At 41.8% G+C, this 24,534-nt stretch overlaps 2 protein-coding genes across 5 annotated transcripts in view; one reads left to right on the top strand and one right to left on the bottom strand.

Annotated features, from left to right (window-relative positions):
* CDC20B (cell division cycle 20B) overlaps positions 1-5,643 on the top strand; it is a 50,002-nt gene extending 44,359 nt beyond the window's left edge. For all 4 annotated transcript variants that reach the window (XM_053222903.1, XM_027042012.2, XM_053222894.1 and 1 more), the window contains one exon: positions 3,370-5,643. In XM_053222903.1, coding sequence (XP_053078878.1) covers positions 3,370-3,515 — 146 coding nt within the window. In that variant the 3' untranslated portion in view covers positions 3,516-5,643. The remainder of the gene's footprint in view (positions 1-3,369) is intronic.
* Positions 5,644-6,356: 713 nt separating this feature from the next.
* On the bottom strand, positions 6,357-14,338 carry GZMA (granzyme A). Its single transcript, XM_015085574.3, has 5 exons — positions 14,213-14,338; positions 11,316-11,454; positions 9,583-9,724; positions 9,114-9,383; positions 6,357-6,589 (listed from the first exon to the last, which is right to left on the bottom strand). The coding sequence occupies exons 1-5, from the start codon at positions 14,280-14,282 to the stop codon at positions 6,425-6,427; spliced, it is 786 nt and encodes a 261-aa protein (XP_014941060.1). The 5' UTR covers positions 14,283-14,338; the 3' UTR covers positions 6,357-6,424.
* Positions 14,339-24,534: the final 10,196 nt, after the last annotated feature.

Below are 24,534 nucleotides of genomic sequence, written 5' to 3'. Positions count from 1 at the left end.
CAAACAAACTATAAATTCTTTAGCATCTTTAGTAATGCTTTGTGAATTTCTTTCACTGATATTAGACAGAATTCCAAAGAGTGCATTTAACCTTTTCTCCTCTTAACATGTTTAAGGTCAGAGAAGATGCAGTTACTTTTGAGGTCTTAGACACTAATTCTCATCTCTGTGATATCTCCACATGCGATATTTCTCAAAAATGTTTAGCAGGGTGGGTGTTATACAAACACACGTCAGGTGGTTAGCATTAAAAAATGAAATAGAATAGAATAGAATGGAAAAATGTATATGTAGGTATTATTTTGCAAAACTTTTGTTATGCTGTGCAGTACAGATATGTGTCTAATATGGGGTTACTACATAAAATGTAGTTTTGAACTGTGAGTTGTGGTCAGAAAATTTGGAAAAAGACTATTCTAGATTCTGGCCATGCCCTTCCTTAGTCTCACTCTGTTAACCACAGTCATGATTTTCTGGGGAGAAAATTCAGTTAAAGAAGCCTCACCCATATAACTTCAGAAGAAAGAAAGCTTACCATCTTCCTTCCCCTCATCCCCCCCCAAAGTTGTAATTTACAAGCTTTGAAGCGGGAGTGGGTAACTTTCTAGCCTATAAGTGAGATCTGGCCTTTGATTTGGTTTCATCAGTCCATAGCACATGCATCGATATGTGGTCTCCTTTATAATGATAGCTGCATAAAGAAAACAAAACTTTCAATCCTTTCAGTGATAATATTCTTAGAATTTAGGGATATAAATCCTAAAGGATGACTTTTGGCTGAGATAAAGATGGCATTTCCCACTTAATCTAGTAAATTAAGATTGTCACTTATGAGAGAAGTATTTCGAGAATGCCTTTGCTTCTGATACAAACTCCATTTTCCTAACAAATCCTAGAAGTAGCTGTCCATTTTTTTAAGTTGAGACATTTTTCAAAGCCTGCTTTAGAAAAGATATGGAATTTTTTTCTCTGTTACTCCTCTTGCACTTTCTTTCTTTTTAAAAAATGTTAATTTATTTTTGAGAGAGAGAGAGAAAGAGAGAGCGAGCGAGCAGGGGAGGGGCAGAGAGATGGGGACAGAGGATCCAAAGCAGGCTCTGCACTGACAGCAAAGAGCCTGAAACAGGGCTTGAACTCAGGAGGTGTGAGATCATGACCTGAGCGGAGATCAAGAGTCAGACACTCAACTATCTGAGCCACCCAAGCGCCTCTCTTAAGTTTAATTTGAAAGTATTTATGTAATGTTATTTTTTTAAGTTTGTTTGTTTATTTAGAGAGGGAATGAGTGCATGAGTGGGAAAGGGGCATAGAGAGGGAGAGAGAGAATCCCAAGCAGGCTTTGTGCTGTCAGTGCAGAGCCCTATGCCGGCCTCAATCTCACCAACTGTGAGATCATGACCTGAGCTAAAATCAAGAGTCAAATGCTTAGCCAACTAAGCCATTCAGGTCTCCTGTGTAATGTTCTATATTTATGCTAACTAAATTAAGTGGCTTTTCATTTATATTGCTTTAATTTTTAAGTGTTTAATTAAAAAATAAGGGACAGTGGTCTTCAATAGGAGAAAAGATTCTTCTTTGCTCTGGGTTTGGAGGATGGGCTAAATGTTTAGAGCATTGGATTTGATTATAGTTCTGGTCCTGCCATGAATTAGCTCTGTGACCTAGGACAAGACCTTTGGTATTCCTGAATTTTTTTTTCATGTATAAAATAAGGGATCTGCTTTGTATCTATGAATCTACATTTTTTTTAATGTACTGACACACCTGCGGCAATCCCATGTCACCATAGGGGCGTGTGTGTGTGCATATGCATGTGAACATGCAGGAGAGGATTAGGAGTGATATGTGTGGATGGAAATATTCCCAAGTTTCTAAGATATGTCTCCTTTGGGAGTGGAATAGTATATTTGCACTTCTTGCTGCTGAGAATCAGGTGTCAGAACACAAGATTATTTCTGAAATTCCAGAATTCACTTGAGTTGTAAGCTGTACTGGTCCTATGAGGAGATGACCACTCACCTACTTAGATTTTATGTGTGCCCCCAATTACTTCCTCACTCAAAAGCTTATCCAACCTCGTTCCTTCCCCCCATCATCCCAGCCTCAGCCTCCTTTCATGGAGTCAGTTTTGCCTGCTTTGGCCTGAAGTTTTGATTGTTACAGTCACTGTTGGGTTAGGATAGGTTTTGCCAAGTATTTTCCAAGGAACAGGAGCCATGTGAGATGCTTGCATCAAAAGGACTCTCATAAAATATGTTTCAGAAATGCTGCCTATTATACTCTCTTCTCTCAAATATAGCAGTCTTAAAATAAGGAATCCTGTTTCATTCTTTTTAACCTGGAGCTCCCAAACTCATGTGAGCATTAGACACTTTTTCTATATTTAATACCCATTAACTTCATATAGAACTACTGTTCCACAAAGTGGTTTTTTTGGGGAGATGATTGGTTACGTAACAAAAAAGGGGTGTTGTCTCCAGAATTAGATAACTAAGACTCATATTTGCTTTGTGGGAGAGGTTTTTGGGTCCTTTTCTATTAAGCTGAATCAATTTATTTGATTAGCTCCTTGAAATCTAGATCCCAAGGGGAGGACGTTTTTGGAAAGGTTAAGAAAAGGGATGGTATGGGAGGCAGGAGCACAGCAATAGCAATTGCTGGGTGTTGGTGGATTAGAGAAGATAGAAGTGATAGTGGTTTGGGGCGTGAAGGGTGTGATGGGCTAAAAAATGATTCCTAAAGGTATCCTCCTCAAATTCCTGGAAGCTGTGATTGTGATCTTATTTGGAGAAAAGATCTTCGCTGATGTAATTAAGCTGAGGATCTTGAGATGAGATCATCCTGGATTATCCAGATGAACCCTAAGTCCAATGACAAGTGTCCTTACAAGAGACACACAGAGAACAGACAGAATAGGGGCCGTATGACCACAGAGGCAGAGAATAGAGTGATGTGGCCCCAAATCAAGGACTGCCAACAGCTAGAAGAGGCGAAAGTTGGAACCTCCCCAGGAGTCTCCAGAGGGAGGCAGCCCTGTCCACTCCTTGATTCTGGACTTCTGGTCACCAGAACTGTAAGACAGTAAATTTCTCTTGTCTCAGGCAGTTTCTGATAACGTGTTGCAGCAGCCCAAGGAAACTAATACAAGGGGGAAGAGGTCTGAAAAGGAAATGGTGAAGCAAAACCTCAGCCACTTTAGGGTACTGACCATGGTTGGCTCTGTTTACCACAGCACAGGCTCAGTGGGAGCATGAGCTCCAAACTCGGCAGGTTTTGGAGAAGCCTTCATCCTGGGGTGGGATTTGTGGCCCCACCTCAGCAACAGCTCTTGTCATGTGGGACACTAACTGTCTTCCCCTTTTCCCACAGGCCACAGGGGCAGAGTGCTGCACCTGGCTTTGAGTCCAGACCAGACCCGAGTGTTTTCTGCCGCAGCCGATGGCACAGCCTGTGTATGGAACTGCTGTGAGTCACTCAGCCCCTCTGTGAGCTCCAGTTTCCTCACTTTGAAGTGAGAATGATGACGTTGGCCTTGTCTTCTCCATGGGGTTGTGGTGAGGATCAAATAGGATAAAGTGCTTTTCTTGTGGTGAATGTCTGTTTTCCTGACTTTCTTTCTCAGGTTGCTTTATTTTCCTCACTTCCTCCTGTTGGATTTCCCAGACATTGTCTTGGCCTCTTTTCTACTTTCCTCTCCCTCCTGCTCCTCTTCTTCCTCCTTTTTCTTCTTTTTTCTCTATCTCTTCCTTGTTAGAGATGCATTTCCACTGCTATAGTCAGAATATCTATAAAAGATTTCCAAACTCCTTTTTCCCACTTGACTTTCCAAGCTCCAGCCTCACCCTTCTTTCTGCCTCTGGATATTTCCTTTCTGAGATCCTTTCTTATCTTTAGCTCAAACTCAGAATGTTAAAAATACATACAAATAATATTTTGCTTGAAAAATATTGATTAAAATCCTACTGTATGGTAGGCAGTATGTTAAGCATGCATTTTATTTCCTCTCAAAATGAGATCTTCCATAGGACTTCCTTGTCCCCTTTCGTGGTCTCATCCTTATCCTGGTCATCCCGTCACTCAGGAAACATGCAGATTATTCTGCTGCATGTTTACTCCATTTACCTTTTGTTCTCCTTCTCTCCCTTTTGTTTCAGCCTAGGCATGTCCTGAATGCCTGATGACCACTCTGTTGTAATTCCTTCTAACTGTTTTTCCTATCTTTATTCTTCATGGGTCTCCACACCACTGTTAGGTTACATTTTTATAAGCACTGTGGTGATCTTCTTAGGCCCCTGCTCAGAAACCTTCCATGACTCCATATTACCTTAGTCCCTCACCTCAACCTTCAGGTCCCAAGCCCAGAACCTGAAGTATGATACCTGTGCTTACCTTGGCTCTGCCATAAACTGACTGAATGGCCTTGGGTTTGTTATAACATTTATAAGAACAGGAATTTGGATTTGATAACTGCTAAACTGTTTTTAGGCTCAATCAGGCCATTGTCCTTTTGTTCAATTACCTTTTTAAAAAATGTTCATTTGATAGAAAGGGCGTGATCAGGGATGGGACAGAGAGAGAGGGGGATAGAGGATCTGAAGTGGGACTGTGTTGACCCTGGGCTAAGTCTTGTGATTTCCTGCCTTGATGCCTTTGTTGGAGCTTTTCTTCTAGTCTGGAATTCCTACTCTTCATTTTCTTTGCTCATCTGCTAAGTCCAAACCTCTCCAGCAAGTGTTTTGAGATGATGTTACCTGGGTTTGAACTCTTGGTATCAGTCTATACCACCCATTTGATATTAATATACTATTCAGATCAAGATATGAACATTTATTATACCTTAAAGACTTCCTTGTACCCACTCTTAGTCAGCACCTCTCCATTATTCTGACATCTATCCCTATTGTTAGTTTTGCCCTATGCAAACCTTCAGATAAATGGAATCACACACTATATATTCTTTTTGTCTGACTTCTTTCACTCAATATTAAGTTTGTAAGATTAATTCATATCATTACATGTATCTGTAGATTTTTCTTTTTCTTGCTGTGTAATATTCCATTGTATAAATGTACAATTGTTTATCCATTTTATTGATGAATATTTGAGCTATTTTCAGTTTCAACTTTAAGAATAAAGTTGCTGTGCACATTCTTAAACATGTCTTTGGTGGACAAAAGCACTCATTTCTGTTGGGTATATACTGAGGTGTGGAATGGTTAAGTCATAGAATATATGTCATTGACAACTTTCCTAAGAAGTATCAGTTTACACTTCTACCAGCAATGAATGAGGGTTCCATGCAAGTACTTTTTAAGTGGACTTCTAAACCTGTAATATTTCTGGTAGGGACTATTCCATCCTCTTGTTGCTGTTAAAATCCTAACTAGGAATTAGGGATGATAGTAGGTATCTACAGGATCATCCTAGTGACTTTCTTAGAGCCTCTGTTTTAGATATCAGAACCAGACCTCACTTTTTAGTGTAGGGATTCCCATCACTAGCTGCATATTTGTATCACTGTGGTGATTAGATGAAGAATACTATGTCCTGGGTCTCACTGAATACAATTAAATAAAAATTTCTAGAGGTGGGGCCTGAGCATTGGTAATTGAGCTAGGCTTCCTTCTTTGTTTTAAGAAGCTGTCTCTTAGTGTTGATGTGTGTTCTTGGTTTGGGTATACATTGTGTGTGCATGCACACACATGCATATTCCTAAAGGAACTAATGGAAATTGAAGAAATCCATTCACATAATCACATCTTGAAGGGGCTGCTGGACTGATGACTATCCACTGAGTTCAATGTGATGAATAACAACATGGAATTTTTTCAAGGAAAACTTTGAGCACTCACTCCCTAGTATGTGATGGCAGCCACTGTAGCCACCATGTTGATTGGCCCTACCCAGGCTCAGAGACGAAGAGAACCAGGAAATCACCTAGATAATCTAAGGCTTAAATACCAACTAATGAGAAAGGGGGGTGACTTTCTCTTGTATACTTTTCTTGTGTGTCCAGGTGTTTCATTTGTGTCCCCTAAATTTTAATTTCTATTTCTCACCTGCCTTTGGAAAAACACCATAAGGCATTTCCTCTTCTAACTCAAATGCTCCAGACTGGCTGTTTCTGTTTCCTGCAGAATTTCTGGGTCCAACACTGTTTTTGTTACTAGTCAGACCTGACCTTATTGTCACTCCTGATGGGTCCCAGTGAGATGCTGAATAATGCAAGCAAAGTATGATTGTCACTTGACACATGGATGACACTATGACATTGGTTTCCTCCTGTCTCCATTTCATTATCCACAAGGTTACTTTGCCAGTGCAGATCTGCCCACTAAAGTTATAAGAGAAATGGATACAGTTACACAAATTGATTTTATTTATGATAACATTAACAAGTGATGGCAAATGAAATGAAATACAGTTATCTAAACTGCCCCTTCATAGTCTTATTTATCCAGTTGAGATACTTCTGTGAGAGAAGAGTATAGATGCCAGGTCCTCGAGGGTCTCCGCATTTCCCTGGAAGGCCAAAGGCAGTAATGCCTCTATAAGTACCCTCACATATCAAAGGGCTTCCAGAATCTCCCTGGAGGAAAACAAGACGGGTAGTGGAGATCAGCATGGAACGTGATCACTAGTGGAATGGAAGAGGTTCCATTTAACGTGGAGCATTCAATGTGGAGTTAAGACCAACCTTGACTTAAATGAAAATTAGTGCTTAAAAGTTCAAAATGTTGGGAAATATTTTGATATTTTGAAAATTGGCTTACTCAACTTATTTATAAACCAGTGAACATGAAATAAAATGTATTATTGTTCACGTTATCTACTAATTTTGAGACTGATTGTGCTTTAGGAGGAAAACCCTCCTGGGGCACCTGGGTGTCTGAGTCGGTTGAGTACCCGACTTTTGATTTTGGGTCAGTTCATGCTCTCATGGTTCAGCCCTGTGCTGGGCTCTGTGCTGACAACGCAGAGCCTGCTTATGATTCTCTCTCTCCTCCCTCATCTCTGCCCCTCCCCTGCTTGCACTCTTTCTCAAAACAGATAAATAAACCTTAAAAAAAAAATAAGGGAAACCCTCCTATTTGCATTTTAAAAAATGTTTATTTGTTTATTTATTTTGAGAGAGAGTGACCATGAGTGGGGAGGGGTAGAGAGAGGGAGAGAGAGAATTCTTTTTTTTTTATTAAACAAATTTTTTTAATGTTTATTTATTTTTGAGAGAGACAGAGTGTGAGTGGGGGAAGGGCAGAGAGAAAGGGAGACAGAATCCAGAGCAGTCTCCAGGCTCTGAGCAAGCTGTCAGCACAGAGCCTGAGGCGGGGCCTGAACCCACAAACCGCAAGATCATGACCTGAGCCAAAGTTGGACACTTAACCAACTGAGCCACCCAGGCACCCCAGGAGAGAGAGATTTCTGACATGGGGATCTGTCCCACAACCTGGAGGTCATGACTTGTGCTGAATCAAGAGTCAGATGCTTAACCAACTGAGCCACCCAGGGGTCCCTGTCATTTTCTTAAAATGCTTAATAATTCAAGAGGTAAAAGAGTCAAATGCAGATGGGATGTTGAGGCAAAGAGTAAATACCATGTTTTCTCGTCTCTCCAAGCAGATAATTGTTTTCCCAAAGGAACAAAACCAAAGCAAATTTTCCCTTCATCCTGTCAAATAGAAATTTCTCCCTCAAGTCTCTTTGGAGCATCTGACACTAGATGGGAGGTCCCGGAAGCCAGTGATCGCACTTCAGAGCTAACTGCCTCCACTAGCAGAGCCCTTTCAGTTAGCTGTGGGTCAATGCTTTATGCATCCTGTGCCACCCACTGTGTGATCCTGTTTTCTCTCGTGGAATTCTAGAAACAGCATATTTAAATGTATTTGAGATCCAGAGTCTGAAGTGGCCATTTCACTGCTCTGGCTTTAGGAAAGATTGTTGGTGTTGCACAGAGGGCCACTGAGGCATACACATGGAGCTCTGCGAACGCCAGGTCTGAGGGCCCAGCTCCTTCTCAGCCATGTGAAGGCATCAACGATCCCTCTTCTTCAGGCAAAAACTAGCCTTATGAGCGTATGAACTAAGCAACTATGTGCAGGCCTGGGACCCCTCCTGGAATCGTGTGTTTCATGCAGTGCCTGAAATTTTCATAATTAGTCCCTCAGGTTTGATTCACTCATAGCCACTTCTGAGGGGTCTTGGGCACCGAGGGAACGGGAGAAGGACTGCTAAGTTTTGATGGTAGAGGGTGGCTGTTGAGAGGCAGACAGGCATACTGGGATGCTGCCATGGCTTTAGGGTGTTGCGTGTGGTCCCAATGGCATGAAGATTCTGGGTTCCTGGATTTCCAGAGTGGTGGTTGAAGGGAGGGGAGGGAAGAGGGAGGGCAAAGGACAGGAAGTGCAAAGATGCAGAAGACAAATGTCGTCTTTTCCTGAGATTTGCTTAGCCTTGTTCCTGAAATCAAGCCATTCAGATTCTGCCGGTGTTTGGACAAACTTGTGAAAAGAGCAGAGACCTCTGGATCTCTCAGTCTCTGATTTAGACTCCCAGACCACCTACACGGCAGCTCCTTCTCTTCAGAGGAGGCTCTCTCTACAGGGTCTTTGGGAAAGGTGAGAAATGATAAACTCAGAGCTGAAAACTTTATGAGGTGTCTCTTCTACTCCTGTCTTTCAGCAGAGCCCCGTCCTGCTGCTGCTCAGGGGACTCTGGTATGGACACTTGCACATTCTCTGTACAGGGACTGGAGGCCCTAGAGGAACCCTGACTTCAGCTTTCCTGGATGTCCCAGATTTTCAAATTTAGAGCTGTGTATGTTCATACGAAAAATGAGAAAAAAAATTGCTTCTCAGTGTTTTTTTTTTTTTTGTAAAATTATGAAGATGTACTAGATCAACCCATGCCTTAGCAGTGAATTTGTTTTTGATGAACAACTTACTTAAGCTGAGAACAGTAAGTTTTTTGACTGGCATCTTATCAAACTTCTTTAAAAAAAAAGCACTAGGATCCTACAGAAGCCAATGCCATGACAAGACAAAGCATGATGTTACATGTTCTATATCTGCATGAGTAATTCCAACAGCTCAAACATGGAATCTTATTTCACTTACATTGCACGAGTCTTTTCCACCCTTGAGGCTGCCAGCACAAATCATATTCAGTCCAATCACAGGATGATAATCATAGTGCTTTTGATCATTGCAGATTCTTCTGTTTATGACGGTGATATTGACTTCTCTCAGAGTATCCGACTGAGGTGAGTTATTATGAATTTTCCCCCAGCCTGCAACTTGGCACATGGTTCCTGGTTTCACATCATCCCCCTTTTTAGGAAGACGGAGGGTACTCACATTTTTATTAATTTTTGCCTTTTTGGTCAGCTGTTAGAAGACAAGCATGAAGACTTAACAAAATGAGGTAATCCAGATGGTCACATTTTTACTTAAATTCTAGCCCAACCTTCGAGGACCCCATTATGTAACTATAGTCTATAGCTCTAGGGCACCGAGGAAAAAATTTCCATTTGGCAGCCAGAACGTAGGAGGTTCTATGACTTTTAAGTCAACCAAAGGTACATACCTGTAAAAGTTTAAGATCACCTTCATGCGTGTCCTGGTCAAAGCACGGATAGGGATATTGTTTCTTAACAAACATTATCTGCTTTTCTGGCTCGTTCTTGGTTATTGAGTGAGCTCCAAGAATGACCTGGGACGTTCTGTTCCTGAAAACAGACAGTATATTGACAGGATTTACTCTTTGTATCAGTAGCAGAGCATGTCAAGTGATCAGTTTCACTGTCTCATTTGTAAGTATACCTGCTGTGGAAATACTTGTTTATGGCTCAGAAAGAAAAAAGTGTACTTTGAAGAATAAACAGTTGCTTGTGAATTCATCATTATTACCACCAGCTTCTTTATAACATGCTAAACTAGGTTCATTGAAAAGTAAATAACAAGAGAATGCCATAGCAGCTAAGCCAAGTCTTGGGATCATGTGGGTTGGGGCTTTAGTGTTGTATCCCTTAACCCACCTTGAGCTGTGATAGAGAATCAGGTTGCAGAATACTGAAACACAAAGTTCTCAGGGTTCTAGAGACAGAAGCAAAAGGCACTGGATAGTTTAGAGAAGTGCACTGGAGGGATCTTTGTAAGATTTAAGTTTGTAACAAACTTAAATGGGCAAACTTCCAGAAATATGACTGCCCAATGAAGGACCCTATTTGCATGGCACTGAGTGTGTGTATATTGGGGGTGGGGGATGGTGATCTGAGGGAGGGGGCCAGGGTTCTTTTTTTACTCCATGCTAAAGGTTCATTTGGTTAATAAAATCAAAATACTCAGGGGGCTCCTTGTTGGCTTAGTCAGTAGAGCGTGTGACTCTTGATCTCAGGGTCATGAATTGAAGTCTCATGTTGGGTGTGGAGCCTATTTAAAAAAATATTCTCTGGTATATTAATAATTAAGGTTAGTGTCATTCACAACCTAGTATAAACTACACTAAACAGATAGTTCCAGTGATTTTTCCCCCCATCACACACTATTATTCCATTACACATAGTTTTCTTCCATTACATCAGCTGATGTGAGTTTCGCTTAAGAGGCTAGAACTGTACTTCCAGTAAAGTGCAAATGGATGATGAAATGTTCTATACATCTGCACTGTCCCATATGGTAGCCACTAGCCACATGTGGCTACTGAAAATGTGAAATGTGGCTAGTGCCACCAAGGAACTAAACTTGCAATTTTATTTAACTTCAACTTAAATTCATAGAGCCGCATGGAAATTTACATAACCAATATGACAGTGGCTTTCACAAGGGACAGCCCCGGTTTACAGGTTTGATTTAGAGAATGGAGGAAAACCCAAGCCTGGCAGAGGTTTGAAGGTAGTAGTCAGCAGGTGTTAAGAGATGGCTGAAGTGTGAGAGAAGTTCACTAGGAGAAACGGGAAGGTTTTAGACCCGAGCTTTCTCTACTTGACTATTGTGCTCAGGCTCCTGAGGGGACACTTCAGTTTTATCCTTCCAGACTGTGGTTTATTCTCTCTAGTCATGAAGTCAAGGCCAGAAGCAAAGCCCTGCAGCACCTGGACCCAGCAGCTCCAGAGGAAGTGTGGGTGCTCACTGTGGATTCCCCATTGGTCTGATTCTGTGGGCTTAACTCCCTGCTGGGGTAGAGCAATTTCCTGGAGACTTCAGTGATATGAAGTTACACATGAACTTCCTGTGGTTTTAGTGAGATTTATTCTCTTAGTTAATATTCCCCCAAATGAGAATATCTCCACAAATATTTTTTAAAACCCAAGCACTTACAGGACACAGTGAGCTGCAGTCAATACCCAGTTTTTTTCAATCAGAGCTCCGGCACAGATACTTTCTCCTTTAAGTAGCACCATGTAGGGTCTTGAATGAGGAGTCACTTGATTTCCTCCAATAATTTTTACACAGAAATCTGTGAAAAAGGAAAAGGCAACTTAAGTCAGTGCCCACCCCAAAGAGCTCTACCTCAAGCCATGTTTCTAAGACCAGACAAGCATTTCCTCCTTGGAGAGGAGACAGATGAGAGCACCTCCAAACCCCACGCAGGTGTTCAGATGTCTGAATGTAAAGCCCATTCCTATTGGACTCCTGAGAGGGTCCTGCCGTTTCACCCACAGAAGCCATGCCATTGGCAGTTCCAGGGATTATCAGGCTTGAGATCTGTCACAACCAGTGACCTCAAGCCTCAGGGCTTGCAAAGGGCAGACAGCTGTGCATTGGTCGGCACCAGTAACAGTTACTACCAGAGATGCTAGTAACGATCTGCACTCCTCCCTCCTCCCTTCCGGCTATTAATCTGGGGAAGTGGAAAAGCTTTTAGAAGACTGAGAACTGCCCTTGTCACCTAAAGCCCTTGCAAAAAAACACACCTTACAAACTGATATGGCACCATTTAGCTCTGCCCTCACCTACGAATTCTTTGGTCATTGGGAGCTCTCTGTTTATTGAAACATGTACTCTCCTCATTCCTAAGTTGAGAGAATAATACCTATTGCACCCAAGGCTCCCCTTCAACCTGCAGACTCAAACACATGGTTTCATGAAGGCCTTCTCCAACGAGGGAGGAGAAGGAAGAAGATGCTATAAGGAGAAAATGGTGCCTTAGTCAAATTTCCTTGATGACAGAGCCGGAGTATAGTTTCATTACTAGAGAACAGGAGACTTACACACAAGGCTCATGATCCATGCTGGTTTAGTGATCTTGTGTCTTTGTGATGTACTCTGAGTCTCCACCTTCCTACACCAGATATTCTTGGATTTTCCCAAAATATGTCTCCTGACTATTGGCTGAGACTCATGGTTTCTTAAAAAAGGGCACAGGGCCTGCTACTCCATTTATAAAGCTAACTCACTGCCATATCCACAGTAAGATGCAAATAATGAGAGTGAGAGAAGGGGAAGAGAGTGACCTGAATGGTTCTCACTTCTGGAAGTGTGTTGGGAAGGGGGAAATTCTAGGCTCTAGAAGGTAAAGGATAAGGAAGTTAGAGCAACGCAGGGAACTTCACCCACATCTTAAATTTTCCTTGGGTGAGTCATGGGTGGATAGATTTAAAAGGTGCATCTTTAGACCTTCTGGGCTGCAGAAATCATAAAGTCAGTAGACTGCTTCATTTTTCAGGGTCCCCTGTTTGGTGCATACATACACTGGCCTCAGAAAAAAGGTCAACATCTTCTGCAACCAACCACTCCTATGAGGGTCAGGAAAAGGGTTTAGAGCAGGTGAGAAGTTTGGGAAACTAGCAACTCTTGGTCTCCACCCAGAATCAACATGAATGAGCATCTCTGGAGCTGGGGCTGGATGCTAGCATTGTTTAAAAAGCCCTCCAGAGTATTCTAATGTGTAAGAGGGTTGAGATCGCCTGTCCAGAGCATCATGTGATCTGCTGTGTCTGTTCCCTTTACGGGCCCACGTTGCTCTCTCTGACCACAGGAAACAAAGCAGAGCAGAGCAAGCTGCTTTTGTTGTTTCCTTTGAAGAAAAGATATCATTGGATTTTTCATCTGCTCTGTTTTCGCTGTTGTCGAGGACTTAACAAGCCCGAACACAGTCATCCTATGCCACCCCTTTGTCCCCCAAATGCTTCAACCTTGTTATTTTAAAAATTTCTTCTCATTTTTAGTTGCAAGGTAAACCATAGAACTTCCTTGGAAATTCCTGGTGAGATAGGTTTTCCATCAGCCCCTGCCCACCATTCCCACCTCCAGAAGCTGATGGACCTGGAGATAAACACATGGCTGGTCCTTAACATCAGCACAGTTCAGGCAGCCCCAGACCAGTCCTCACTTTCTTGAAGGATTTTAAGGAAAACCTAGAGCCACCCAGGGGCTACAACCAGTCTTGTGATAATGCTGTGAGTTTCACAGCATTTCAAACTGGTGCCCGTGTAGCTCACACAAAACCAGGTAGGTTGGTTACTAGGTGGTATACCCAAGACTTAGCTTAATACTAAATACCACAGCACTTCCAAACAGTCAAGGTGGCGACATTCTCAATGACACACTAGCCTAGGGAAATGATGCAATTTCAAATCGTTTCTAATTTGTTTTGGGTGACTAAGTCAGGTTTTTGAATTTTATTTAAAACTATGCATTGGGGTGCCTGGGCAGCTCAGTCTGTTGAGCATCTGATTTTGGCTCAGATCATGATCTCACAGTTTGTGAGTTCAAGCCCCACATCGGCCTCCCTGCTGTCAGCCTGGAGCCTGCTTTGGATCTTCTGACTTTCTTTCTCTTCCCCTCCCCTGCTTGCGTGCTCCCTCGTGCACTCTCTCTCTCTCTCTCTCTCAAAAATAAATAAAACATTAAAAAAAAGTATCTGTGCATTTCTACCACTATTCCTTTCCAGAAAGGTATATTTATTTTCCTAACCCAAGAGGTTTTTGTTTTTTTATTGTTTTAACATTTAGGCAATTTTGGGGGGCAATTTTCAAGGTATAAATTGGCAGTATTAAACCCTGGTGGTTCTATTATTTCTTGTGAAGCAATTTTAGAGAAGAAAGAAGGATGTTTTTCCTTTTAAAATAAAGAGCTAGAATGTAAGAAAGAATGTTAAAGCTTGAGGAACAAAAAATCTGCTCTTACACTGAGCTAATATTGCCTAAAGTTCACTGAAAGTCTGCTACACTTTGCTTAATGGTTATAGTGGAAATGATGAGAATCAGTCTTACCTCCAGGAATTAGCAGGAGAAAAATGGCAATCAAGAGAGAGGATGCCAGAAATGTATAGGAGTTCCTCATTGTGGCTGGTATCCCCACCTCAAATCAGTCAACATGAAAATCTGTGTTAGTTCTTCACCGACGCTATATATTGAGGGTACAAAGGATGTGGTTTTCTTCTTTCCAATTTGTAACTTGAGCGTTAAGAAATGAAACACAACTGACAACAATGAATAATTGCTCCTTACCCTTGGGCATGCTTTCCTTTGCTAGGACTGCTAAGGCAAAGGATGGTAATTCTATATTGTGGATGGGGGTGAGAGGACCTTGTTGTCCTCCGAACATATTATACAAGGGGAGACTTTATTTTTATTTATTTAAAATTTTTTTTAAATGTTTATTTTTGACAGAGAGAGAGAGAGAGAGAGAGAGAGACAGAGCATGAGTGGGGGAGGGGCAGAGAGAGAGGGAGACAGAGAATCGATAGCAGGCTCCAGGGTCTGAGCTGTCAGCACAGAGCCCAATGTGGGGCTCGAACTCACAGACCATGAGATCATGACCTGAGCCGAATTCGGACGTTCAACTGACTGAGCCATCCAGGTGCTCCTACAAGGAGAGACTTTAAAATGTCTCAGCAGAAATTTTGAGGATTTTAGTTTTCATCAATAGCAGAACTATCTTCTGTATCCACTAATGGCATCTGTTAAGACTTAAATTAGAGGTTGGAAAAGTGTCCTAAAAATTGATCACCAATCATTTTTTTTTCTAGTTATCTTCTTGGGTTATGTAAGGATTAATAGGCCAAGGCCAGGTAGAGGTGCATAAGGAAGTCTTATTTGTTAGGAAGTTCCTCCCTACATTTTCCTTCCCCATTTTGTGGAGGATAATTTATTGTGCTCTTGTCTGAAGTCTGTGGCAGGTATGGAGACAGAGGGAGGTGGGGGGAGGAGGTGGTGGCTCTTTGCAGCCCTCTGTGCTTCCCCTGATTGCTTGATGATACAACTTCAGATATAAGAAAGATACTGAGTTTCTCCTTCCCTCTCTCCCTCTTTCCTTCTCTCTTTCCCCCCACCCTTCCTTTTCTCCCTCTCCCCCTTTCCCCTCCCTTTCTTCCTTCTTTCTCGATTTAGCTAAAGAAGGAAAATGGTAGACATGGCTATTTTGTTCTAATATATTAAAAAAAATTTTTTTAGTGTTTATTTATTTTTGAGAGAAAGAGACAGAGTGCACGTGGGGAAGGGCAGAGAGAGAGGGAGACACAGAATCTGAAGCAGGCTCCAGGCTCTGAGCTGTCAGCACAGAGCCCAATGTGGAGCTCGAATCATCAACCAGGAGATCATGATTTGAGCTGAAGTCAGACGCTTAACTGACTGAACCACCCAGGTGTCCCATTTTTGTTCTAATATTGAGGCATGTCTTTAAGACAAATGAACCTCAGTCCCTCAAGGAAGAATATTCTGTATTCTTTCTATTAGAAATATCTTATTCTTTTTTTCTGAGCTGAGGATGTGGTCTTTACTATAATACATATGTTCTTTCAGGATGTTTGGTGTTACACCAACCATCCCCAGAGTTAACATGCTGATAACTTCAGACCTGGTGGTTACTTTTTCAGAAATCACATGACCTTATTATAAGGGAGTCACACTGAGACCCCAATGTTTCCTTTTCCCCAGATAATACTAGTGCATTAAAGGTTCATCATGAAAGGTTATCATTTTCAGTAACAGCAATGGGATACCCAGCTTCTGGTTCTGGCAAGTAATTTTAGTTCAGACTTAAAAAAAAGTTGGGTCTTGATTGCCTATAGCTACAGAAAGTTTCCTAAAGCAAACAGTGACAATTCTGTTCTTTTTATGTGAATGTGGTTGCTATTCCCCCATTCGTGTTAACTTTTAAGAGCTTTATGAAATATAATTTACATACCATTAAGTTAACCCATTTAAAGTTTATAATTCATTGGTTTTGAGTCTATCTACTGAGTTGTGCAACCATCACCATAACTCATTCTAGCACATCTTCATCATCCCCAAAGAAGCTTTGAACCCATTAACAATCCTTTGAACCGATTACTTTCCTTCCTCCACACCCCTGCCCTGGACAACTACTATTCCAGTTTCTGTCTCCATTGGTTTGCCTATTTGGGACATTTCACATACAAAGAACTGTAGAATATGTAGTCTTTTGTCACTTTTAAAAAAAATGTTTATTTATTTTGAGAGAGAGAGAGAGAGAGAAGAAGGTGAACATGAACAGGGAAGGAGTGGTGGGGGGGTGGAGACAGAGAGAGACAGAGAGAGAGGGAGATTGAATCCCAAGCAGGCTCCTCTCTGTCAGGGCAGAGCCCAATGCGGGGCTCGATCCCATGAACCGTGACCTTATGACCTGAGCCAAAATCAAGAGTCTGATGCCCACCCAACTGAGCCACCCAGGCACCCCTCTGACTTCTTTCACTTAGCACAATGGTTTTGAACTTCATATTGTAACATGTATCAGTATTTCATTCCTTTTTGTTACCAAATAATCTATCACATGGATATACCACATTTTATTCATCCACTCATCAATTGATGGATACTGGACTATTTCTACTTTACTTATTATGAACAATGCTGCTATAAACATTTAGGTATCCATTTGTGTATGGATATGTTATCATTTTTTTTGGTATATACCTATGAGTGGGATTACTGGGTTATATGGTAACTCTATGTTTAGCTGTTTGAGGAACTTCTCAACTGTTTTTCAAAGTAGCTGCACCATTTTACATTCCCCTCAACATTGTATGAAGGTTCCAATCTACAACACTGTAGAAGGTTTCTACGTCATTGGCAGTACTTGTCACTGTTGTTTGACAATTGCTATTAGAGTGGGTGTGAGGTAGTATCCACTGAGGTTTTGACTGTCGCTTCCTTAATAACTACGAGCTTCTTTTCATGTGCTTACTAGTCATTTATTTATCTTTTTAGGAGAAATGTCTATTCAAATATTTTGCTTTAAACAAATTGGGTTGTCTTTTTATTATTGAATTTTAAGTGCTCTTTATATATCCTGGATATGACTCCCTTATAAAATATATGATTTGTTACTATTTCCTCCCAGTGGAGGGCTTGTCTTTTATTTTTCTTGATGGTGTTCTTTAAAGTACAAACATTTTAAATGCTCACCAACCTCTTTTGTCTGGGTCTTTGTTGTCACATTAAGAAATCACATCCTCTTTCATCTCAAAGCACAATTTACAGATAGAAGATTACTGATTAGACAGGAATATCTAACTCCTTTCACTCCCACCCTGAATGTGAAGTCTTATTTCCTCTCAGTGAGACTTTGCCTTTCTTATCTATTGGTGTCTTTATCAAAGGAACTGAATCAGTCCCCAGAATCATCAACTCAGAAGTAATAAACACTCACAAATTATTCGTCATTATCCCTCCTTTCTCAGATTCTGGTCTGTGTCACTTGCATGTTTTTTGGTCTATCACCATGACATTGACTTCTCTCAAGGTATTCGAAATTGTGCATGAGTCTCTTTTGGCACTTTCCCATTCTGCTGCATGACACTGGGTCTTCTATTTTTCGTAGTTTAAGTATTTCTATAGCTTTGGTTACAGTAACTTTACCTTCCAGCTAGAAGACAGACAGGAGATGCAGTTTTGGGCAAGGAAAACAGTAACACAACCCAGAAAATAGCTCTGATTAAAATAGGTCTTGCTTATTTAATATGTTCTAATGAAAGGCATGGCTGAAGACACGTTCTGACCTAACTGACAATCCACAATTGATTTTTAAAAAGTCACAGCATAGGATAGGTGTGTTATGCTAGGCTAGTCTAGGTTAACTTGAGTTCAGTTGGCCATTTAGTGATAAAATTATATTGGTGGTGGCTGATAGTTCTGGGTTTGAAAACCTGTAGTGGAGAACTCAGTCATCATTCAGATGGTCTTAGGTTTGTGAACTGACTGGTAATGAGACCAATGGAAGAAAACCAAGGCTCCTGGTACAGTGGGGCAGAGTAGAAGAGGGGCCAGGGTTAGGGGAAATGTGGCTTTCCCATTTCTGAGCATGTGCAAGCCAGCCTGAGGGTCTCACCTGCCTTTGAGGGCTCACCCACACTCCATTCTTTTCTTTCATTTGCCAAGCCCTCTTCTTGGCTCACTACCTTGCTCCCTTTTAAAAAAGTCAAGGAGAGTACAGGAGAGTCAGGAGAGTACAGAGTGTGATCAAGTTTGAATACACAGAAGAGGGAGCCAATTTTAGTTCTCTTCATCTTTTCATCATACCTCAAGCTCAGTTTCAAACAGCCGAGGGTCTTGGTATGATGGACCCTGTAAAAACAGAGGACAACAGAGTAGTGGCCAGTGTCACATTCTCATCATTGCACTGGGTTTAGCCCTTGCTTCCTGACATTTGACTGTCCCCACTTCCTCAGTGGCTCCTCCGAGTAACTGGTGCTCCCAGGCCCATCTTGCTAACATTTAGAAGCTGAAACAACCACAAGGGAAAGCCTTTCCATAGAACATGGCATCAGATGCCCACATGTACCTTCTTTCCTTCTCTGCCACTCATGCTTTCTCATGGCCTTCATGCTTGTTATCTGGTTGGATGGACAAGGGGGAAGAACTCTTTTTTTTTTTTAATGTTAATTTATTTGAGAGAGAGAGAGAGCACAAGCAGGGGAGGGGCAGAGAGAGAGGGAGACACAGAATCTGAAGCAGGCTCCAGGCTCCAAGCTGTCAGCACAGAGCCCGACGAAGGGGCTGGAACCCATGAACTGTGAGATCATGACCTGAGCTGAAGTGGGACTCTTAAATGACTGAGCGACCCAGGTGCCCAGGTGCCCCAAGGAGGAAGAAAAACTCTTAAAGAGACTTTTAATCTTAATGAATGGACTCAAGTTAGAATCTGAGAAACATGTATCTGTGAGGCAGATCCTCTCAAGCTCTCTTGTGCACAAGCACACAGGAGAGCAATGAGCATGCCATTATGTTGGACCCTGAAAGGGTAACCATGTTAAAGTCCTCACAGCCTCTTTGTGGTTTCTCTAGCAACATCACCTTACTGGCCACAGTGGCAGAGGTGAGAGGGAGATTGCCAGCTTTATTCTAAGAATACAAACCCCTCACCTCTCCTATTGTTCTCTCCCTCCTTATAAAGATAAGGCTGGTAGGTTCTGAAGGAAACCTGGCTACTTCTACTACTTGCTCGAAACTAGAGCCCCAAATTCTCTAGACTTCCTGTGATTATCTTTGCCACTGTCTGGATTAATTCCATCCCTTATTCAAAATTATTTGGGAAATACTTATTGAGGGCCTGTTATGCATGAGGTACTCTTCTAGGTGTTGGAAGGCATAGAAGTAAAAAGACAAAAATACCTATTTTGTGGAACTTTCATTCCAGTGAAGGAGGCAGAGAAACAAATAAACACCATCTAAGTTTATCAGATGTAAATGATATGAAGAAAGAGGCAGTGGGGAAAATAAGTCAGGGGAGGGAGTTGCCTTTCACTACCCAGGATGCTGGATGGGGATTAGAGTCTGGGGAGGAGGGGCGACCTTGAATGAGAGGTCCCCTTGATAGTCCTAAGGCAGACAGTGTAGGGAGTCATGATGTAAGTAATGGGGGGATGGGGAATATGGGAGGAGAGCTCTAGGGCCCTCTCTTTACTTTTGAATTGGGGGGTGTGTGGATCCCCAGAGCTTTCTCTTAACTCCTGCTGGGGAAGTTCCTTATCAGCCCCCTTAGGACTAGTGTGAACCTTCGCTCTATTCACACTCTGCCTCCCAACCCTGCCTTCTCTGGTGCACTTTGTGCAGGGTAGCAGATAATCATTTTAAACACAAGTCGGAACACATCACTGTCTGGCTTAAAAGACTTTCCCCTTTTCTTCCCTGTATAATTTGAACTTCTTACCATGGTTTACAATGCTTGGCTTCATGGTCCTCTGTCCTGTGTCCCCTCTTTCTCAAATCTCAAGAGAACTCTTTTTTCTTCCACTTGCTCCAAATGAGTTTTCCACAAAGACTCCTCTTACACAAGCTGTTCTTCCTGCCTGCAAACTCCTTGCCCTTTTCCTGCTTATTGCTGCATCTTCTCTATGATGACTTCCCTGACCCCCTTCTTGGTTATCTCTGTCACTGATGAGAAAAGAATCAGGGCTGTTCATTGATTTTGTCTCTCCCACTAGCCTGAGAGTGCCTTTAGGGCAGGACCTCAGTACTCTTTATCTTCCGAGGAAGAGAAAAGCAGACTCAGCCTCATAGTTGGACCCTGATTTTTCTTGCTGATCACAAATGTTCTCAAAGACCACCAATATCAGACAAGGCAAGAAAACTCAGGAGTCATGTTTGAGCAAAAGCAAAAAGCAAAACAACAACAACAAAAGCAAATGAAGTTGAGTATACCACAAAAGTGACCAAACACCCCAAGGTCACTGCTAATTCTTTAATAGAGTCTCTCTCCATTTTTTCCACCTCCTAGGTAAGTGACATTAAGATGCCCCAGTCAGAAAATTGCCCCACTTCTTGACGACTCTCAGTTTAGAGCTAACTCGTATCCTCGAACCCTCCCCCAAACTGCCTGACACAAGCCCAAATCCTATGATAAGCTCCATCCAACACTCTCTTACTGAGCCACCGCGTGGGTGTGCAGGGTGTACGGGTCTCTTGCTGATCAAGTTTCAGTAAGCCCAGTTTGTTTTGACTGTAGGTGAGTTCACCACTTTGGATTGCCACGTCCTGCACGTTAGGACTTTTCTCACTATCTGTTTAATTGAATTGAATTTCAAGAGAGGAAACATCTGTAGCAATAGTGCTGGGTCACACCTGTGGTTTGTACCCATATTCTGGCATTAGCTGACCTTGGCTGTGAGGCCCTGTGTGCGGAAACCACTTTCAGGTGAGACTGACAAAATTCAAAAATGATTACTGGGAAAAAAAAACCAGGAAAAAACATTGAGAAAAACCATCTGAAGGTGCTGAAGAACCCCTTCAAATGACTGCAGATCACAGCATGGATAGGAAATTGCCTTTTAAATGGAAAATATTTGGGATATAGGGTGGGCCCCAAGAAAATGTTTGCCCTCAATGTTTGCCCTTCTTGGAAAAAACAAGGACAACATAGTATTTATATGAGAGAATGGATGAAAGTAAGCCATGAACCTAGTTTATTCAGATTTGACCAGTTCTTTCAAGGGCTTCCTCCTCCCGCGCCTGCTATTTTTTAATGTCTAACAGTCAAATACCAGTCATTTCCTATGGTTCAACCCAATGCAAAGGAACGTGGGGTAACATTAATTTTATAGCAGCAAGTCACTTGTAATCATAGAGGACACATAATTTGCTTGACTATGTTAAACATGCTTATGAAAAAGCCTGCAACAAAATATAGCCGAATATTAACAGTGATTGTGTGGGGTTGATAATATTAGAATGCTATTGTTACCTTTCCTGTTTTTCAAAATTTTAATGTTGCTATTTAGAGTGAAAAAATATTTTAAAATAATAAACGAAAATGGTCATGCATTTCACTTATTGGATAGGATCTGGTCTTTGCTTATAGAGATAAGTATCATATAGATATAAACATTAAAAGATACGATATAGATATTAAAAGATACAGATACGGTAAAAACTGTAAATATTATAACAACATGACACTGAATGTTCTAGCCCACTTTTTTCTCCAGCCCTTTTTCGTTTTGGACGTCAAAGTCATTTTCACAACCCTTCCCCCCCCCCCCCCCAAAGTGCCTTGAGAAAGAGGTGCTCAGAATACTAAGAGGTCACCCTGAGCAGTTCTTTGATTAAAGCTTCTACCCAGATTTCCAGCCCTTTGATTCAAGTCGTGTAGTGTCTTTTGTAAGGTGTAAGGGGGCATTTCATGTCCTCCTATAATCTCTCCCAGGATTCTGGAAAAACTGAAAGTGATCCAGAGGGAAATCCTATCTTCCCCCGCCACACTTTGCTTCGGGAAATTTGGCTATGACTACTGGTTTACCTTGAACACAGACGTGTGCTCCGCGTCAGGAAGAGAGGGTCAAAGCAGTGTAGAGGTTTGCTGCCTCTTCCTGCAGCTTTCTCGTCTGTAATTAACATCTCCTGTGGGGCTCACACCCTTGACGGTGTTTTCTCATGATAATGTAGTACTCTGTATTCAGGTGAATTTTATCAAAAGCAAACATTCCTATTGTGTTTAGGTTTTTAAATTAGTTTTTCTGCCACAGGTCTAAATTGATTTCTCTCTTTGTTTTGAAATTTTTAGGGCAAACAGGAGACATATATGGAAATGCTTTTGTAATTAAAAAATTTTTTTTGACATTTATTCATTTTTGAAAGACAGAGTGCGAATGGGGGAGGGGCAGAGAGAGAAGGAGACACAGAATCCGAAGCAGGCTACAGGGTCTGAGCTGTCAGCACAGAGCTGACACGGGACTGGAACTCATCAACTGCGAGATCATGACCTGAGCTGAAGTCGGACACTTAACCCACTGAGCCACCCAGGAACCCCTAGAAATGCTTCTTTTTTTAAAAAGTAATGGTTCTCTATAGTGTCATAATAGCTCCTCAGAGCGCCTACTTAAAATGCAGGTTGTCTAGGCCCACTGCAGGGACCCTGGTTCAGAGTCCTAGAGGGGATCCTGGGAACCTTCATTTTAAGTAGACACCTCAGGTGATTCTGAGGCAGGTGGTCCCCAGAGAAGTTCTGAATTTATAAGGCTGTGACCAAGTGTTAAAAAGTAGTGAGTTATCCTACTTTAGCTCTTCATGCAGGCCTTTCTTGCAGAGGGCATTTTACCAGCGGCCATTTGATCATAGGTGTGAATAGATAGCTGGAGGACAGAGTGGTCAGAGGCTAAAGGGCTGGAGTGGGATGGCCCAAGGCTGCAGTGCTCTTGGTAGGACACCCACGCCTGGCTCTGGGCCCCAAACAAACCTTCTGCTCCTTCTTTTGCACGAGGGACAATTCTCCACCCTCTGATTTGGCAGCTAGAATGTTGAGAGCCTGCTAAGATTGTTACAATTGAAAAAATGCCTTATTAGTTAACAAAGGTACCTGTGCAAATACAGGCACGGTTTCATCTTAACCCCTGAAAAAGAAAAAGTGACCTTTGGGGCCATTGGTTACATCCTGGGTATTCTGGCTGGACACAGAGACTAAGGGGAGACTTAGTTTCCCTCCTTCCACCTCCCTCCACCTAGCTCCTTCTAGGTACTTCCTGGGCATGGAGAGGTTCTAAATATGGCTGGAGAATTCACATTCCCCCCCATGTAAGCCTGAGTGATTTATAAAGAAATAAAACTCACTGCCTTAGTTTCGTGAGCCTCACGTTAGCTTAGCTCGCCAAACCGGTCTGGTTCTGCACTGAACACGATGGTATACCTTAAACATAATAAAGTTACAGGTTTTTAGTGGCTTTTATTTATCTTTCTCTTTTCCCCCTTATTTGTTATTATACATACAGAAAACAAGGCAAGGCAGATGAGCTAAGATAGGGGTGGGGCTATAAATTATATGTTGTAGCCCAACAACACATGTTGACTAATGTCCCCAGGGGAAAGGCAAATAGCAAACTCGTTAAGTTCACTTTTGCTTGTACTTCTAATTCCAGAGGCTGAAATCACAGCAAGACCTTTTTCCTGAGCCATTTACATATTATTTTATTTTTTTCTTTTTGTCTGTGCCATTATTCCACGACTATTTTTGGATGACTTCTGCAAAGGTGAATAAAACATAGCCCTTAACTTCAAAGAGCTAAGTAGTAGAAAGATACAGAAGACAAAGCTGTGGACAAATACACAAATGATCACAATGCTAGACAGTGTGCTGAGTGCCTTGGGAGTATAAACGAGGAATGCAAAGAATTCAGAGACACAGGAAATACTATTGGTAGAGAGCCCGGAAGTTCTTCAGGAAGAATGCAGATTTAATTGCTTATTTATTTCTGAGGGCGATTGAAAACAGCACAAAATTTCAGCAGGCGAGGCTGGAGAAGACTTCCAGTTCAGGTAGAGGTAAGTAAAAGGCAGACAGTCTGGAATCATGAGACTGACACAGGTTGCTTACAGAGAACTGGTAAACAGAGCTTAATGATTTATCACATTTAAATGCCTTTAGAATCTAGGCTTGACACTTATCTACAAGCCAGTCTTTAAAATGAAAACTGTTAGCCATGTGATATTTTTAAAGCCCCAACTTGACTTGCTATTATTCTTTTAATTGTTCAGGTTCAATTATTTTTTTATTTTTTTTTTAACATTTGTTTTATTTTTGAGACAGAGAGAGAGAGAGAGAGACAGTGTGAGCAGAGAAGGGCAGAGACAGAGGGAGATACAGA

Source organism: Acinonyx jubatus, chromosome A1 (genome assembly GCF_027475565.1).
Source record: "Acinonyx jubatus isolate Ajub_Pintada_27869175 chromosome A1, VMU_Ajub_asm_v1.0, whole genome shotgun sequence".
Lineage (NCBI taxonomy): Eukaryota > Metazoa > Chordata > Mammalia > Carnivora > Felidae > Acinonyx > Acinonyx jubatus.
This window is presented reverse-complemented; position numbering and strand designations above follow the sequence as displayed.

Excerpts from the sequence above, each read along its gene's own strand:
- GZMA (XM_015085574.3), bottom strand. The coding sequence starts at position 14,282 with ATGAGGAACTCCTATACATTTCTGGCATCCTCTCTCTTGATTGCCATT. Across the intron at positions 9,384-9,582 it reads GTGATCTTAAACTTTTACAG|CTGACCAAAAAGGCAAAAAT; the intron begins GTATGTACCTTT and ends GTCTTCTAACAG. Across the intron at positions 6,590-9,113 it reads GTGGAAAAGACTCGTGCAAT|GGAGATTCTGGAAGCCCTTT; the intron begins GTAAGTGAAATA and ends GTTTTCCTCCAG.